Source organism: Archocentrus centrarchus, chromosome 21, assembly GCF_007364275.1.
Source record: "Archocentrus centrarchus isolate MPI-CPG fArcCen1 chromosome 21, fArcCen1, whole genome shotgun sequence".
NCBI classification, from domain to species: domain Eukaryota; kingdom Metazoa; phylum Chordata; class Actinopteri; order Cichliformes; family Cichlidae; genus Archocentrus; species Archocentrus centrarchus.
This window is the reverse complement of record NC_044366.1, coordinates 5,928,219-5,947,081: the sequence shown is the minus strand read 5'-3', so window position 1 is coordinate 5,947,081 and position 18,863 is coordinate 5,928,219. Positions and strand designations below refer to the sequence as shown.

General features: G+C 39.5%; 1 protein-coding gene across 2 annotated transcripts in view; it reads right to left on the bottom strand.

Annotated features, from left to right (window-relative positions):
• The window catches only part of tfpia (tissue factor pathway inhibitor a), a 45,072-nt gene that overhangs the window by 5,096 nt on the left and 21,113 nt on the right, over positions 1 to 18,863 (bottom strand). The window contains exons 2-5 of one of the 2 annotated variants that reach the window (XM_030758939.1): positions 18,070 to 18,273; positions 3,428 to 3,604; positions 2,285 to 2,341; positions 213 to 272 (exon numbers count right to left, since the gene is read on the bottom strand). In XM_030758939.1, coding sequence (XP_030614799.1) covers positions 213 to 272; positions 2,285 to 2,341; positions 3,428 to 3,604; positions 18,070 to 18,273 — 498 coding nt within the window. The remainder of the gene's footprint in view (positions 1 to 212; positions 273 to 2,284; positions 2,342 to 3,427; positions 3,605 to 18,069; positions 18,274 to 18,863) is intronic. The other variant, XM_030758940.1, reaches the window with a different exon arrangement.

Below are 18,863 nucleotides of genomic sequence, written 5' to 3'. Positions count from 1 at the left end.
TTACATGGATTTTTGGGACTAACAGACACTGAAGTTCTGCCTGATCACAGAACTTTTATGCAGCCTGAAGAAGACTAATTTCCTCTCTCTCTCTTTTGTTTCCTTGTGGAAGAATATTAACCTGAGACCTAATTTGCAAAAAACTGACTCAAACATCCAAGTTTGGCCATCATGTTTTATCTGAAAACATGTTTAGAGTTGTATTTTCTTACCGTTTGTCTCTGGATTGGTGTCATTCATTTGCACCACAGGTTCACTCACACTTAGTTCCCCTGAAACACAACAACAATACAGGAAGATGTCAATCAGTCACTGAATAAATTTGCTTCCTTTCCTAGACTGAGTTTACGCCTGTGCATAAAACAGAACCGTGTGATTACACGAAGACTGGAATTACCTTACTTGTGTCTTTACAAAATTTTAAAAAATCGATACTCTAAATAAATAAACTAATAGTTCTCATATGTAGCTACTTCCTGTAGAATACCAGTGTGTCCATCTATGCAGTATTTACAGATTTTTGAGATATTTTGCTGTCTTCTGCAATTTATTTTTGAGATTTTGAGAAATGTTTCCTTTTGCTCCAAGTCATCTAAGACAGGCTAAACACCTCCATCAATCTCTCATCTCATTCTAAGCTTTGCAATTTTTTATCTAATTTAAAAGAGGGGTGATGTAATGGGCACTGATTATATTTACCAGTTACTCAAGACACAGAGTATTACTTGTGCATATAGTGAGGTGGATGGTTTGAATATATATATACAGGGGTTGGACAATGAAACTGAAACACCTGGTTTTAGACCACATTAATTTATTAGTATGGTGTAGGGCCTCCTTTTGCGGCCAATGCAGCGTCAATTCGTCTTGGGAATGACATATACAAGTCCTGCACAGTGGTCAGAGGGATTTTAAGCCATTCTTCTTGCAGGATAGTGGCCAGGTCACGACGTGATGCTGGTGGAGGAAAACGCTTCCTGACTCGCTCCTCCAAAACACCCCAAAGTGGCTCAATAATATTTAGATCTGGTCACTGTGCAGGCCATGGGAGATGTTCAACTTCACTTTCATGTTCATCAAACCAATCTTTCACCAGTCTTGCTGTATGTATTGGTGCATTATCATCCTGATACACGGCACCGCCTTCAGGATACAATGTTTGAACCATTGGATGCACATGGTCCTCCAGAATGGTTCGGTAGTCCTTGGCAGTGACGTGCCCATCTAGCACAAGTACTGGGCCAAGGGAACGCCATGATATGGCAGCCCAAACCATCACTGATCCACCCCCATGCTTCACTCTGGGCATGTCTGGGTGGTACGCTTATTTGGGGCTTCTCCACACCGTAACTCTCCCGGATGTGGGGAAAACAGTAACAGTGGACTCATCAGAGAACAATACATGTTTCACATTGTCCACAGCCCAAGATTTGCACTCCTTGCACCATTGAAACCAACGTTTGGCATTGGCACGAGTGACCAAAGGTTTGGCTATAGCAGCCCTGCCGTGTATATTGACCCTGTGGAGCTCCCAACAGACAGTTTTGGTGGAAACAGGAGAGTTGAGGTGCACATTTAATTCTGCCGTGATTTGGGCAGCCGTGGTTTTATGTTTTTTGGATACAATCCGGGTTAGCACCCGAACATCCCTTTCAGACAGCTTCCTCTTGCGTCCACAGTTAATCCTGTTGGATGTGGTTCGTCCTTCTTGGTGGTATGCTGACATTACCCTGGATACCGTGGCTCTTGATACATCACAAAGTCTTGCTGTCTTGGTCACAGATGCGCCAGCAAGATGTGCACCAACAATTTGTCCTCTTTTGAACTCTGGTATGTCACCCATAATGTTGTGTGCATTGCAATATTTTGAGCAAAACTGTGCTCTTACCCTGCTAATTGAACCTTCACAGTCTGCTCTTACTGGTGCAATGTGCAATTAATGAAGATTGGCCACCAGGCTGGTCGAATTTAGCCATGAAACCTCCCACACTAAAATGACAGGTGTTTCAGTTTCATTGTCCAACCTCTGTATATGCAGAGGAGGGATGGTGGAAACATTAGACAAAAGTTGCTGAATATGGAGCTACTGGGCAGGAGGAAAAGAGGAAGACCTCAGAGAAGATTCATGGATGCAGTGAAGGAGGACATACAGAGGGTTGGTGTGACAGAGGAGGATGCTAGAGATAGGGTGGGATGGAGGCAGATGATCTCATGTGGCAACCCCTAAAGGAAGCAGCTGAAAGAAGAAGAAGATATGTGGTGCGTGATGCTCATTGATCTTTACCAGTCTGGATGGCTGGCTGAACAACAGCAATTTTTGTCGGAGAACTGGCTTCTGGTGCTTTGGTAGGGGATCCAATGTTGGTGCACACAAAAAAGAAAAGCAACATTTGAGAATGCGTGTCTCAACTGCTATCTGCAGAACATCAATCTTACTAGATTTAGAACAAACTTCATTATATCCCACTGATCAATCATAATTAAAACAAGTTTAATCCCATTAGTATCGGCTGAGAAAGGGTGTTGGTTTGCAAACAGGGTCTAAAAATGAAACCAAACATTTGTCCATCCGGAATTACAATTGATTCTCTGTACAACATGGTCTTTGGGCAGAATTGGTCACAGCTGAGTGACTTGCTCATTATTTTTCTTGAGAATTTCAATATCTAAAATAACCTCTGCCTGTAATTGAGTATGCTTTGGTCACTTTAAAACAATTTAAATGCTAAATCAAGGTGGAATATGATTTCACGCTCAGCTAAAATTCATCACAGAGTTAATTTTCAGAGGTAGAATTATTTTGATTCTGTCACCTCGCTGAAATGGGTTTTCAGTTGATTCCTCAGCTGACTATGGACCATGAAGTATGATCATGTTTACAAATAAAGAAAGTTATGGTGTGTGTAAAATATATATAAAATAAAAATGTTTTGTAATTTATTTAAAATATCCATATTTAATCAAAACTACTACAAAGAAAACTTATAACATGTTGAAACAGAATATTGTGATAATAAAGAATTTGGTGCCAGCAGCACCTTTCAAAAGAAAATAATTGATGGGTTCTCCACTCTATGAGAGACAGTGTGGCAGAGAGAAATAATGTTTCTTTACATAAAATTTTAAAGATTCGATAATATCATTAAAAGACAACTCTCTGTATACAAAGGACAAAGGCTGTTTATCCACATTGAATTGCTGAGATCTTTTTGTCCTCCTGCAGGACTGCATCAAAGTCAGAAATCACTGCATGGCCTCCAGAAAGTTTCAAAAGAACACTGTCAGTGAACATCACTGCACCAATGCACACAAGTTACATTCTACCACTGCAAAGTAAAAACAACAGCAACAACAAAATAAATAAAACTAAAAGCAAAAATGCTGCTGTATTCTTTGATGGAGAATTCAAAAGTTCAGCCTGGCCTACCTGGGCTCAGACATTTCGCCTGACACTCGGCCATCGTCCTGAAATTGTTGGCGTTGCCAAAACAGCCGCCGTAATAGAATCGCCTGCACTGCTGATTTGAGCTGTCAAAGAAATAGCGTGACACCATCCCTCGACAAGGACCGGGAGCCTCCGGTAAATGACATGGTTTCTTGTCATCTAGGAAAGGAAGAGAGAGAAGAGTTACAACAACTTCTTTTGCAGTATGTAATTATTAAATTACTGCTAAGTAAATAAGAGTATGTGACATTTCTGTTCATCAGAGTCAAGAAAGTCCATAGTTTTTGTTCCATTTCCTTATATACGCATGAATCACAGTCTTGAGCAGACAAGTTCAATACAGACCAATTAAACATGTCTTTACAAGAAATGCCAAGCAGGGAAATGCCAAGACATGCACAACACTGAAGACACAGGGTGGGAAAATAACCCTATTCAAAACAGTGCACAGTATAAGGTGCAGTAAATGGACTGCACACTGTGACCCACTTTGCAATCACTGGGCACTCTGTCTCAGCTTGCCCACTTCCTGCCTCCCCAGTGATACAGTGACATTTCTTCTCCAGTCAAATTTCAGATAAAATCCTCCACAAGGTAAAAAGTCAACATTTCCAGCAGGAACTTCCTTATGTTCCTTTGTCCCTGGTGAGCCACCATCTCTCCTCTGTCAAGGCTTTCTTTTCTATCATGTCTTTTCCACTTCTTACTTCACCTCTACCCTTCTCCACTTTTGTTGCATATAATATCACCCTCAAGTCTTGGAGTACTGAGCCCAGGGTCTAAGCTACAGTTTTGATGCTCATCTGAATTCTGGATCTGCTGTTGTGTATTTTTTGAATCATAATATCTCAGTTTTGTTTCATGCTTCATGCATTTCACCGAAAGCTTATTGCTTCATTATCCAAGTGATTTTATTTATGCATCCACGTCTTTAATCTGAAATTTCTAACATCTGCAGTGTGGACCACTGCAGAGATGTTGTTGGAACCCTGCTGATTATCTGAATAAGCTGTCACAAAACTCCAAAGCATTACAAGTTAGCAGCAGACTGATGCTTGATTTCAGTCTGAAGTCCAATCACAGCTTTACTATGAAATGCACCACTTCCATTAGACTGGCATTGTCCACACAGGTGCAGCCTGATAAACCGCCAATGTACCGATCAGCATGTTTCAACACAGAGTAGAAAATGTGCACCTAACCCCTCTGAGTCATACAGTACGTGACACACAGGCGGGGTGTGCGATTAATTTATTAAAATATTTGTGCAATTACATCAAATTGTAATGAGATCCTCTAAATGCCTTTAGTGGTGCAAAGCATAATCATTATCTTTATCCTCAGATCTAAAATGACACTTGTGGTGTATTTTAATCTATGAATATTTATTCCAAAAATGGTTAATGCAGTGAAAAAAAAATTAAGTAAACATATTAAACCACACACCAGTGGATTCACAAGTTCTAACATCTGCTGTCATCAAACGCACAAATTATTATTTTACATTCTAGCGGAGATCTGAGAGTCGCCAAAACTGCTTAATATGCGAGAGTGGATTCTGAAGAAAACGATGCACAAACATTCACAGAACAGTTGAATGTGTTCATTTCATGGACCGGTGAAGACATTGTTTGAACAGTACTTCAGTCACACATTACGACATTGTCAAATTTTGCATTAGTGTTACTTTGACAACAACACAACCGCTTGTAGAATGGTTTTAATTGGTTAAAATATGTGAAAAGTGTACTATATTGTCATTTACTTGTCAGCTCCTCTGGCACTTTTGACACATCTGTGAATGTAACTACCAGGAAAGACTGTTTTTTAATTGAAAAAATAAATCAGACTTAAAACCTCAAAGTAACTATGCATACTGCTGCTTTGAGGTAAGCTTTGCAAAATTTTGCAATTACAGTATTATCTAATCAGAAGGTTGGTGGTTTGGCCCCTGGCTACTAAAGTTTGCGTGCCAAAGTATCCTTGGGCGAGATACTGAACCCCGAGTTGCTCCTGATGTGTTCATTGGAGTGTGATTGTGTGTGTGAATGTTAGATAGATAGAAAGTGCTTGTATGAATGTGTGCTTTGTGTGTTCAAGTTGAGCAGAAGAGAGCTTTATAAGAACCAGTGGATTTACCATTTTCATGGCTGGTCAGATGAACTCAGATTACAAGCTGAGCGAGTGTTCCATATCAAAAATCTCTCCTCTTGCCCACCTATTTGTATATAAAGAGGCATTTTTGTTATGAGCTGCATCAAGGTTGGCAGGAGGTGGTCTGGGTGGATGGTGGTCATACAGCTCATGACATCTCAACCAAGCAGTTTGAGGGCCGAGCCGTGAAGTTATGAGGAGTTGTATTGGTGGAAGCACACCTTGCCATCAACATATTACTGATACATTATGTGTACTTATTCCTAACTGCAATGATGAAAATGTTATTGTCTCAGTTATGTTTACTTCAAATAATGCTTTAGTTGTGTGGAAATACATTTGTCTGCTTGCTCGCCAGGAGTTAAAAGGACAGACTGAACCATCATTGGTTTCCATCAAGACTGTGACAATTAGCTGACCAGAGAGTGTGATTTACTGGCTAACAAGGTAACAGAACACAAAATCAATCACGCTTGTTCGAAGCTAAATGAGGATTCTGTCAGGACTTCTGGCCTGGGTGTAAATAAATGCTGCTACCTGTCTAAACCAACTGCGGTCAAGCATCTGAGGACTTCTAATGCAGGTAGCGGGTGATATCTTACAGCTGCACGCTCTCTGTTTGGTTTATCTGTTAAGTCTTTGAATAATCACTCTCCACTGAAGGGTGACTGTGATTAAAATGCTATCATTGTAACATCTAAATACATTTCATGAGGTGACTTTGACTTAAAAGCTTGGGCAAAGAGATGTGCCAAAAGGGGCAGGCTAGCGCACTCACCGGAGCAATGCAGTGATGAATAATTCAAATACACAATTCTCTATTAAAGCTGTGAAGGTGGAAGAGGTGATTTGTGTTTTGAGGAGAATTATCGCTCAGCTATTTATTTATTTATTTCAAATGCTGGGTGTGGTTTGTACATCCCATCATTCTGGCTGCTCTCCAAAGCGAACCCCAGTATTTCAGCAAAGCACAATTCAACATTTAAGACAGACGGGAAAGATTGCTGACTCGGATTATGTATGGATTTAAAAAAAACATGTTTGTTTTCCTACTTTTTGGTCTGTCTAAATGTTATCTGCAGAACGATGAGAGAGATGAGATTTTAGGACGGCATACAATGACTCTTTTGATGGGGTGAGCTGAAGTGTTTAGTCTACACTTCAGATCGCCCCGGCGCTTCTTTATCTCCTCACTTGCTCATTTTCTTTCTCTCTGCTTCTTCCTTCAGTGTTTTTGTCGATGCACTTCACTTTATTTTGGAAAGTTTTTGTTGTTCTGCCTCTGAAAGTGCTCCCACATTCTTGGTGAGGCCTCGTGTCTAAAGCAAAGATCTCTAATGGAATAGAAACTAATGAAGAACCAACTCGGGGTGGAAAAATAACCGTGAATCCAGTTCATACTACACTGTAAAAAAAGTACGTAAAAATGACAGTGGAAAACTGTGAAATGGCAACAGTAATAGACCGGAAAATCAAAAATGGTGTATTTCTGTAGCAGAAACATGTGATTACCGTAAATCCAAAAACAATACATAACTGTAATTTTCACTTTGATAATATGTTGAAATCACACATTTTCACTGTGAAAATCTTTTTCCTGCACTGCAAAAAAAGTCTGTAAAAATAACAATGGAAAAGTGTGAAATGGCAACAGTAATAGACAGTAAAATTTAAAAGGGTGTATCTCTGCAGCAGAAACAAGTGGTCACCGTAAATGAAAAACAATACATAACTGTAATTTGTACTGTCATAATATGTTGAAATCACACATTTTCACTGTGAAGATCTTTTTTCCTACACTGCAAAAAAAGTCTGTAAAAAATACAGTGGAAAACAGCCAAATGGCAACAGTAATAGACCTAAAATTGAAAAGGGTGTATCTCCGTCGCAGAAACATTTAATCACCATAAATCAAGAACCAAGATATAACTGTCAAAATATCCTGAAATCACACATTTTTACTGTGAAAATCTTTCTTTTCTGTAAAATTTCTATAAAAATGACACACTCATGCCATAAAAATAATTTCTGTCTGATTTATACATATTGCTGAATTGTACATTTAAATGTATTTCCCAGGTTGACTGAAATTTAAGCAGGTACTATTTGAAATAATAGTTTGTTTTCTCAGAAAAGGAAATGCAAAACATTGTATTGTTTTATTATTCTGTGTATCAACTGCATCTGAACTGTAAACTGAATAACTGGATTTAGATTTCATCATACAAATGTTCTTTTCATGCACCTCGTGAGTGGTCCCAAAATATTCAGCTTATTGCAGAGTAACCTGCTAATATAAAATGAGACTGAGGGAGATACATGCATGTGTCACAGACAGTATCCAATCAGCAGCTTCAGACTGAGCCATGACTGAGCAGTTACACTCAGAGGTTAGCACCTTTTCTGCCCTCTCTGTGGGATAAACGACATTACTACACAATGGTACATCATCCTGCCCCAGGGTTTACTCCAGTTTTGTGTCAACCTCGCAACAACTAGTTATGTCACCACGGTAAGGTAAGTTACCTTAACAGTACTGATACCATTAGCAGCAGTGAAGACCTGAGCCACCATTGTGGAGGTAAAGCCAGAGTTAACTTTAACCAGTATCTACTAAGGAAATGTTCAGCTGTAATTTTGGGGGAAGTTGTTTAAGACATTGAAATGTTGTGTTCCTCACTGCAAACTTAATCAAAATGAACTGTTTATTTAGGTGCATTTGCTGACATGTTGTAGATAAGGAGAAATTTAAGGCTAATTTTTACCGGAGTTATAATCAGGGTTAAAGTGGACCAGAGCATCTTCAGTTAGTGAGTAATCAATCTGAAAGGCAGTTTGATACTTAATACTGTACAGAGGTCAATTTTGTCTCTTTTCCATGGATTCTGTCATCAGGCACTGAGCACAAAAACATCAGCATGCTGGTGGGTTTCAAAAACGGCAGGTTTGATTCTTGTGAAGGAGTCGCTTGCATGACTCATCTAGTGACATCACTGCCTGGCCAATCAGTGGCATGCAGCCTGTTGATGCCATATTTTCTACATTTTCAATCAACTTGGCGCACCTGGAACCGCGGCTGAGTAGGTACTAAAAAAGTATGTGGTAGCACCTCCTGGTCCACACTCCAGTCCAGTGGGTGGCGGTAATGCACCTATAAGCTGGTTTGCCCACTGCCATTAAAACCACAAGAACAAGGTACTAGCGCCCATAGATATACGCCTATGCTAGCGCCTAATGGAATACCCTAAAAACTAAGCCAAGCTGAGTCTAGCTGAGCTGAGTAGGTGCTAGTGGAAAAGCGGCAGTCTCTGATATCTCCATGCTGACAGCATGGAGATATCAGCTCTGTAACTAGAGCTCTGCTAGCATTATAGAAGGTGTGCAGCATAAACAGAGTGTTTGTAATTGGCAGGTGATTTGAAATGTTTCAAACTGCTCGACAAACTGTGCAGTTTGGACCACAGTGTGTCTGTGAGCTAAAATGTAATAATTGTTATTCAAAGGTTGCATGGAAATACCACACAGTTTAGTGCAGGCTAAAGTAGTTAATTTGAAGTATTGTGGTGACATGTACAGTGATGCAGTGTGTTGGACTAGCGCAGAGCAGGCTGTGGTGTTAATGGCCAATGTTAGCAGGCATCAGTTTAAATTTAAGGACTGGACTGGTACTTAATGCCTGAGTGTTTGAGCTGATCTGTCTGCTTACACCTTGTTGAATTCAGTTATATCCAAAAAGAGCAATAAACCAAAGTGCAGCAGCAGATGTCAGCTGATCAGTGTGTAAAATTCTTCCCATGCTGCATCACTCCTACACCAGATATTAGGTTTACCCAATCTGCCAAACTCATGTTAACCCCAGGACATAGTGTAGGGGTGGCCAACTCCAGGCCTCGAGAGCCAGGGTCCTGCAGGTTTTAGATGTGTCCATGATCCAACACACCTGTGGTTGCCGGTACTTTACCGTGAACCTGTTTACGGTATTTACCGTAGAGCAGTTTACAGTTAAGTACTGGCAACCACAGCTGCCAGTCTTTTACCGTAAATTCAACGGATTTTTTTTTTTACAGTGTAACACATAGACAGCAGCAACTTTTCAATTAAAAATATATCACATTATGCCTCTGATTACATTGTTATTGTGCTATTTTTGCAATTGATAAGCAATAAATAAACTTAGCTTTCAGCATATAAGCACTGATAAAGGTCAGTGTTTGCTGGCTGAACTCTCAGCAGAAGAAATACTACGAGTGTCTTATCTCAGCAGAAAAAATGAATGTTATAAAACTATCTCAATAATTGGAAGCTCTGAATTACTTTCTAAAATTAAACACGCATCTGAGTTAGGCAAGGATGCCACTAATTATGATTGATAGCATTTTTTTTCACGAGCAATTCATCTGCCAGTTACTTTCTACATTAACTGATTCATAAAGAATGCAAAATGAACAGTGGAAAAGCCAGTGCCCCCTCTGCAATTCACCCCGGCATGTTGTCAGTCAACTTCTGGGCCAAATCCTGACTGATAGCAACCCATTCTTACATAATCAATGCTTGGAGTTTGTTGGGCTTTGTTTGCCAATCTGCCTCTTGAGGATTGAGGAGTTCTTGATGGGATTAAGGTCTGAGGACTTTCCTGTCCATGGGCCCAGATTTTCAATGCTTTGTTCCCGGGGCCACCTCGTTATCACTTTTGCCTGATGGCATGATGTGCCATCATGCTGGAAAAGACATTGTTCTTCACCAAACCGTTCTTGGATGGTTGGGAGAGGTTGCTTTCAGAGGATATTTTGGTGCCATTCTTTATTCATGGTTGTGTTCTTAACCAAAATTATAAGTATGCCCACTGCCTTGGATGAGAAGCAACCCCACACATGAATGGTCTCAGGATGCTTTGAACAACTGAAAAGGGGTTCAGAGAAAATAACTTTACCCCAGTCCTCAGCAGTCCAGTCCTTGTACTTTGTGCAGAAAATCTATCTGTCCTTGGTGTTTTTTCCTGGAGAGAAGTGGCTTCTTTGCTGCTCTTCTTAACATCAGGCCATCCTCCAAAAAATGCAGATGCACTCACAACCTGTCTGCTGCCATTCCTGAGCAAGCTCTGTACTATGCACTATGATTTCAGGAGCCACATTTCTTTTAAAACGTCCAATCTGCTATTCAAACTCAATCAGCAAGAAGGGGTGCTCTCCAGCCTTGTCCCCGTCAACATCCTCACCTGTGTTAATGAGAGGATCACTGAAAGAATGTGAGCAGGCTCTTTTGTGTCAGGGCTGAAATGAAGTAGAAATGTTTTTGTTTTTTTTCAGGGGAGGGACTTTGCCTTCATAACATTCTGGAGTACTGTATATGCAAATTGCCATCATAAAAACCAAAGTAGTAGACTTTGTGAAAACCAACACTTGTGTCACTCTCAAAACCTTTGTCCACAAGTGTAAACGCAGTTATGCTAGTGGTTGTTGCATTGGGGTTATTGGTTCATTATTTTTATCTGCAGATTCTGGAAAAACTAAAGACTTTCCCAGGGCTTTCTGACTGGGAAATTTGCTCTGGAAAACTACTTGTGGTGTTATAGGCAAAGAAACAAGGCAGCTGATGTAATTACAGTATATGAAACTGATATCAAATCATTTTATGACATCTACTGGGCCACCAAATTGGATGTATTTTTACCGTTGTACCCTTTAAAGTATTGCAACATTGCCCGATATGTGCTGTAAATGGCTTTCTGCTGCTCCTAAATGTGACATTTGGCACATATTATATAAACTATAACTAAATTCCACATTATTCGTAGCTTCAGGTAAAGTACGGATGAGATGATATAAAAATCTTTGGTGTTACAAATCGAACCAAATCTTTAACCCATCAAACACTATTACGCTGCAGGCCAAATGGCACACTTCTGTATCATTGTGTCTAGTGTTAGATATTACAGCAGTGAGAGGGTAAAACTTTAAAAAGCAACACCTTTATGATTTTTACATTTCAACACAGACACTGTAGGAGTGTGAGGAATACACAAATTAGTAAAGTCCTGCACTTTGCACTGTATTCCACAAACACTCACCCCAAAAATCTTTTTGTGTACAGAAATGCAGGCATAGATTTTGTTTTTTTCACTCAAGATACCTCCAAACATAATTCAGTCTTCAAATGGCAAAAAAATAATGTAAAAAAACTAATTTACCTCTGCATAATGATGTTGCTTAGGAGACAGGGCTGTATTTTCCAGTGTAGATTCCCCTAACAAGTTTGACATTTCAGCAACCTTCAGCAATATAATATTGTTTGTTTTTCTGCTATTTTTTCCACTTAGGTTTATAAACAGTATCTGTGCTCACACACTGAATGTAAGAGGTAAGTATAAGTAAGCACAGCAGTGACAGAGAAACACTGTACTCTTCGACCTCTGCAAGGCAACGCAAGCTCAGGGAAGAGTTTTGGACCCAATGATTCACTGCGGTTTCAGTAAAAAGTTGAGGCTAAAAAGGCAAGAGCCAACCTGTTCCTGAGATAAAAGGAAAAAAAGTGTCCCGTAAACCACAAAGTTCCTCACGTCGGTTTCTGAGCTTTACAAGAACATTCTCGCTAAGCTGTCCGTGTCTTTGTCAGCAGGTGCAAAAAACAGTTGAAGACAGGTGGAATAAACTTGGTTTTTGGAGTGTGTAGTGTTTGTGGAAATGAGCGTGTTGCTGATTTGATGAGAACAGCCCTGCTGCACAGGATGAGTCAAAATGCACAGGGAGACATTATCGTTTTAAGGTCTGAGAATTAGTGTGATGACATTTTCAAACATCCGTTGTGGAAAAGTCTGGTTTTATGTTCCTGTTAGTAAAACCGTTCTGAATCACTGAGGAGAGAGTTGTTTTTACGAACAAACATGTAATCAGATACTGTAAAGGCCAATAGCATGGGGGGGGAGGCATTCTAGCAAGTAGCGGTGACCAGTGAAAACTGAAATCCTGATGCTGATAAATATAAAATATCAAATTAATTTACAAAGCCATCAGACTGAATAAGATGTACAAGATGAATGTGACATTTTTTTACTAATGTGGAGCTGAGGGCGTCTTTATTATCTTATTAATGGCTTCTTACTTATGTCCTTTAAAAGGAAAAGAATACACGTGTATTTTATGAACAAACTGAAAAATAAGACGATACAATATGTACTACACGCTCCTCTTTGTAGTTCACTGTTTTGGCAACTATTGTCGCCGATAAGGCAACATATCTTTCTAAGGATGACTGTTCTAAATGAGCTCACAGGAACCCTGTGGAGTTTGTAAATGATCCAGGATTTCTTACAGCAGGGATCTGAGTGCATCCTTAAAGCCTCTTCTCATAAAATACAATCAGCTTTTATATTGTTTATCGTCTCTGCCTTTGCTGGGATCCCCTTTCATTTTGTCAAAGCTGCAACTCATAAGGTGTCGTATGACAACAGTGAGTCTCTCTCACTAATAGCTCATTACACATGGATGCTTGTAAAAAATGATAGTCAAGATGGCAAATCATAACCCAAACCACGACCTTTTCCTGAGAATCTTTGGTACCTAACCCAAAAATTGAAGGTGAAAGTAAAAATAAATGAGTGAGTTAACATAAAGTTAAAGCTTTAGAACTTTGGACTAATTTACTAGGTGTTTAAATGGGAGGGAAAAAAATCTAACTAATGTAAAAAATAAAAAAAATTTAAAAAGAATCTGTGATGATTCAGTTGTACAGTATGATTTTTGTCTTCTCCACAGCAGAGCTGAAGCTAAAGGTCTGATATCATAAATATTGTTGACACATGTTGCAGCAGCAGACAGCAACAGCTCTCCTCAGCAACTATAGGCTACCAGTGCTCGACTGTGCCAGGCATTTAAGCCAGTGCGCCTCTCACGATGACAGTTTTTCATGTCATCACGCCATCTTTCAAAGATTCTATGTTTGTGTTTCTGCAAAAAAAAAAAAACTCCTGCACATACTTAACCCCTGCTGAGAATGAGTGTGAAAGGACTCGTTTCCCTCCACTGTAGTTACGACTTTGAGTTCAAACCAAAGTCATCAGGAAAAAAAAAAAAAGGAGACACTCCTGAAAGTGTGATTCAATTTAGATAAAAGCCACCGGTACAAGCTGTCCCCTGCTTGTAGTGTGCTGTAACATGTTTTTATTTGTTCAACCAAAAAGCCATAAAGGCTGTCCTGAATACGCCCTTTAAATGCCATCATACAGATATGTAACTTTTATAGCAGTATTTAATGTAGTCGCACTTTTTTATAATCAAAAGACGGCAAGTTTCCAACTCATGTGTGAGACTGTATACACACACCAGTTATCATCTGACACTATAAAACTGTGCAGCTCAAATGGAGGCATTTACTGTTTGTAAGAACAGATAGAGGACACAAAACCATTCATGACCCTCTTGTGTGTCTGCGTAACACACACTGCAAATAATATGACATCTGCATTTGTTATGCAAAGGGCATATTTCATGTTGATCAGACATGCTTCGGTATTAAAGGTGTACTGCTTGTATGCTGTACATCCAGCTCCAGTGCCAAGACAAAGCTTTTCCTCACCCAGTCCCACGTTTCCTTTTGTCGACTGTTTTTCACAACACGTACTTCAGAATTCACCTGAAGTGCTTCTGAGAGTGAGGCAGAGCAGAGCAGCCTGACTGTGGGTAAATTGAACCTCCCATTGTGAAAGGTCTAATGATCATGGCTTTGATTGCTTTTCAAGTGCGACAGTTTTATGATATATTACTGCCATCCCACTTAACAATAGCTAAGTGCTGTGTGATGAGTGACAGGATATATGGCCACGCTGTCGAGGCTGCACTTAGCAGGTGTCACCGCGCTTTTACCACTACCGTTTGATTTGGGAGGATACGGCAGAGATCAGTGAAGGGGTCTTTTACTCATAGTCTCACACATACGTGTATTCAGAGTGACCTTTTCTATCTCCAGTTTTAGTACACCCAGGATTTAGTATTGAGTTTGTTTTGGGGTTTTTTTTGTATGTGCGTGTGTGTATATCCGTTAAGCCCAGTCACGCCACACTACAGAAAAACAGCTGCCATATAACATGTTTGAACTTGTACTTCTGCATGGAGGTTAAGAGAAGTTTAGCAATAATGAGGGTCAAATAAAAATTTCCATCTCGTAAAGAAAAAAGGAGTTACCAGGGAACACGTTGAGTTACCTGTTCTGTAATCCACTCATCTGACAGTTGGTGCACAATAGCAGGAGTGCTTTATGACAGCACTGATTGCATTCAATCAACAGCCTAATGGAAATTTAAAGATTTTATTCCTGTTGCATCTTATCTATATGCAGCAGGCATATCACACGATGTTTCAGGGAAAAATAGCTGCATCTGTGTTATAAATATGTAGAAGTTTACATCTGTGTTTACCTGGGAAGGCTGCCATAGAGAGGTTTTCCCCCTCCCAGCCAGAATCCAGTGGGACAAAATTATTTTTAGCTATATTGTTGATTTCACTCTAATTGAGCCAAAAAAAAAAAGCAAACTCAAATCTTTCACAGCAAGTCTGAGGTGAATTCACACCCATCTTAATATTATTCAAGCAACACAGACAGACACATTGCCCATGCACATACTGCTTATAAAACCCATTTCTTATTGCCCTCTTCCTTCTGTGTAATCCTGCTGTATATATAGTAGATGCAGTTGTTTCCCAGTGATAGTTTTTATCTAATCTAATTGCAAACTTTATATTGCCTGTAATGAACCAATTACCACCAGTTTGTGGTGTGTGACTGCACAAAGTAAGCAGATTCCTGTTTACTTTCGTTTTAAGACATTTAATACAGCTTAGGCATTTTTTGAGGGAATTAAGCTGTATTTTTTGGCTTAGAAATGTTAACTATGTACATGAGGCCTGTCAGGCTTTAGAGTCCTCTCAAAGTTTCAGAGAGGTGTGGCTGTGGGAGAGCACTTACAAAGAGGAGTGGATAAAAAAAATACAAACTCTTGACATCAGCATAATAAGTAGCTTTGTATCTACATGTAACTGTGGGCTTACAGGCCATTCAAGACTAAACCAATGAAACTGGCTTCTTGCAACAGCAGAACTTAAGTTAACGGCTCCGTATGACTGATTTTTTTTCTTTGTTTTGGGGTTTTTTTTGTTTTTTTACACAAGATACTGTAAAGTACCTGGATTCCTCTCCCACATCTGTTACTTTTACTCAAAACTTTTTCTTCTGCATCACACCCCAAATGCAAAAGTGAAATATGGCACTTATATTTCAGCATTAATAATAATCCTTGAGATTTCTGTGGCTGTCCCAAGCACAGTTACTTGTAGCACCTATGGAGCTACTTAAGTTAGCAATTTTATTCACATTTTTTTTTGTTGCTATAAAACTGGAATTCTTGGCAAAACAGGCAGAGTTTTAAAGCCAAGAACAACGCTGCTCCTTCATTTCCATGTCCTCTTCACACAGTAGAAAGTGTACTGATGTGAATTATTGCTTCAGAATGTGAATAATAGCAAATTTGGAGTCATTAAGTGCATCCTGATTAATATTTTGAAGGCCTGTCATTTTGGAAAAAAAAAAACAAAAAACAACTGAGCCAGAGGCAGTTTCCAACAAATTAATGTAATTAGCATTTATTAGCTATGTGATAAAAGCTTCCTGCAAAAGGTGTCTGCAGCCTAAAAATTATCACAGATTTCAAATATCATATCTGACAAGGATTTCAATGCGCCATGCTCAGATTCAAAGGTTTATAGCCACAGTAACCAAAAGAGTCTCTGCAGACTGTCACCGCTCAATGATGATGTGACTATGTTATTGGCACAAGTCTACAGGTTAAAGCAAACCCATCACATGTTTCTTTATTTTCTATGATGAGTAGGATGTGAGGCGGCGCCTTTAGTTCTCCTGTGGAACCAGCTCACTGTTTGGGTTCAGGTAACAGACACTCTCGCTGCTTTTAAGATAAAAATGTCCTTTCTGATAAAGCTTATTGTTTGGGCTGGATCAGATGCTCGTGAACCTTCCCTCAGTTACTCTGCAATGGACTCAGGCTGCTGGAGGATCTGCTGAACATTTCATCTCCACTCACCTCATTTCACTGCCTTGCTCTTGTTCTCGGTTTTACTTCCGTGTCTTGATTGTGTTTAGTTATGCCTCATTTCCCAGGCGTCTCCACTGCCCTTATCAGCCTCAGTGTGTATAAATAGCCCTGTGTCACTCTTTGCTCTTGTATAATTTGTTTATGTTTCCTTTTGTCTCTCTCTCTATTTTACTCCACATGCCTATTTTTGATGCCTTTTCACATTATTGGACTTCCTTTTTCATGTTTTTGTTGGATTTTGTTCACTATGGAAATTCATCCACACAAAGTACTCCCCTACACACTTCAGCATTGACAGTGTGTTCATACAGTAATTCCGCATGTCATTAAAATTTCTTTTCTTTCCCATAATTTCTGTTTTGTTCTTGTTTCTCAATGTTCTCCTTTCTTCTTTTCTTTCCTCTGAACTCCCGACTGGTTCTGGAGATTTCTTCCTGTTATAAGGGAGTACGTCCTTCCAACCACTGGGAAGTTGTTGCCCACAGGGGATAATCTGATTATTGAGGATTTCTCTCAAACAATTGTAGGATCTTTATCTTTATCTAATAAAAAGGTGAGTTGAATTGTTACAATGGGAATTGTTACAATCATTAAGTTTTACATACTGATGTCACTATATCTATAATTAAAGCTTCAGAAAGCTCTTAAGGACAAAGTTTAAGATTGTTGAATGAAGTTACTCTTACTTATATCGACATCTCTGGGCACAACTCTGGCTGTGAGCACAGAAACCCCACCCAACTGCTGTTCAGATCTTCTGTTTGCAAGGGGCACCCAATCGGCTCTAATAAAGAGGAGCTGAAACCCTTATTTTGAAAAGCAGATAAATTGAAAGGTTGCACCTAAACCCGCTGTAAGATTAAAAAGGGGTTCATTTAGAACATTGTGAATTATACAAAGTTATTTTAGAGTTCAAGAATTATGGAGTTAGAAACAAGCGTAATATTTAATAGTTTCCATCTTTTCCTTTTTTAGCTGCAAGGTCGAGCTGGCTCGTTTTCACTGAAAAAGGTCAAATTATATATAATTATGACCCAGAAATTAAAATCCATTTTCCAAGTTTCCTTTTTTTACATTAACCAGATGTCTTCTGCAAAATTGTTCAGAATTAATGTGCTGGCAATGTTCCATGTTAGCAACATACCAGCAGAATGACTTTATAATAGGATTTTATGCCCAAGGAGGCAATAAAGTCTAATGAGGAACAGCAGTCCTTGAAAAAAAAATGATCATTTGCTAACAACAACATCACACTGCTACAATCCTCGGCCTGTGTATCCTCACTGTGACAAATGATCTGCGTGTCAATGATGTCCCGGTACTTTCAAAAACCATTTATTTACGACATCAACCAAAAAGTCAGACTCACCCGAGACGAGACATGTTTCCTCACATTCTTCCAAGGTCTCAAAATTATTCTTGTTTCCCCCGCAGCCTCCATATTCGAACAGTTCACAGCGTCCTGAGTTGACATTGAAGAAGTACCTGTCCTTTATGGCCCTGCACGGCCCTGCCTCGTCCTTCAGGGCGCATAACTCATTGAAGATGAAGGGCTCAGGTGGCACGCCGTGGACTGAGGTGGGACAGAAACACAATTTTTAATACTCAGCTTCTTGTGGCATCCAGTAAAAAATGATTTTTTTTTTTTTTTTGTGGGGTAAGAAATTAGGTCACAGGATCAAACTCTAACCTCGGGCTTTGAGATAAGGTAAAGTTGCATGGCAGTACAATTTTCAAAAGACATTAGTGTAAACGCTTTGACAGCTGACTGTCTTTATGTGCAGGGTTGCAAAGGGAGTCTGCGAAAAAGATTTGCTTTCTGCAAAGAACAGCAAGCTCTCTGACTCAACAGAAAAATTAAAAATATGCAAATGTTAAAGAAAGCTACTCACATATTTCATTTTTACGAAGTAACTTAAAATAAAACTGGTTTCGGCACAGGCCTTTGGGTGTTTGCATCTTTTTTTTCTTGGACTTGCACTGAAAATAAGGAATCACCAGAGAACAGCAAACCCCCTCCTGCTACATAAAAGCAGATCAGATCCAAGCAGGTGGCAGCTGGAAGGAAAAGATTGAGTGAAGGCAGCACAAATTTCCCAGCATGCTGCACACAGTGCTGGTTTGCACTGCAGCACATCAAATTATTTATTGCGCAGACTGAGA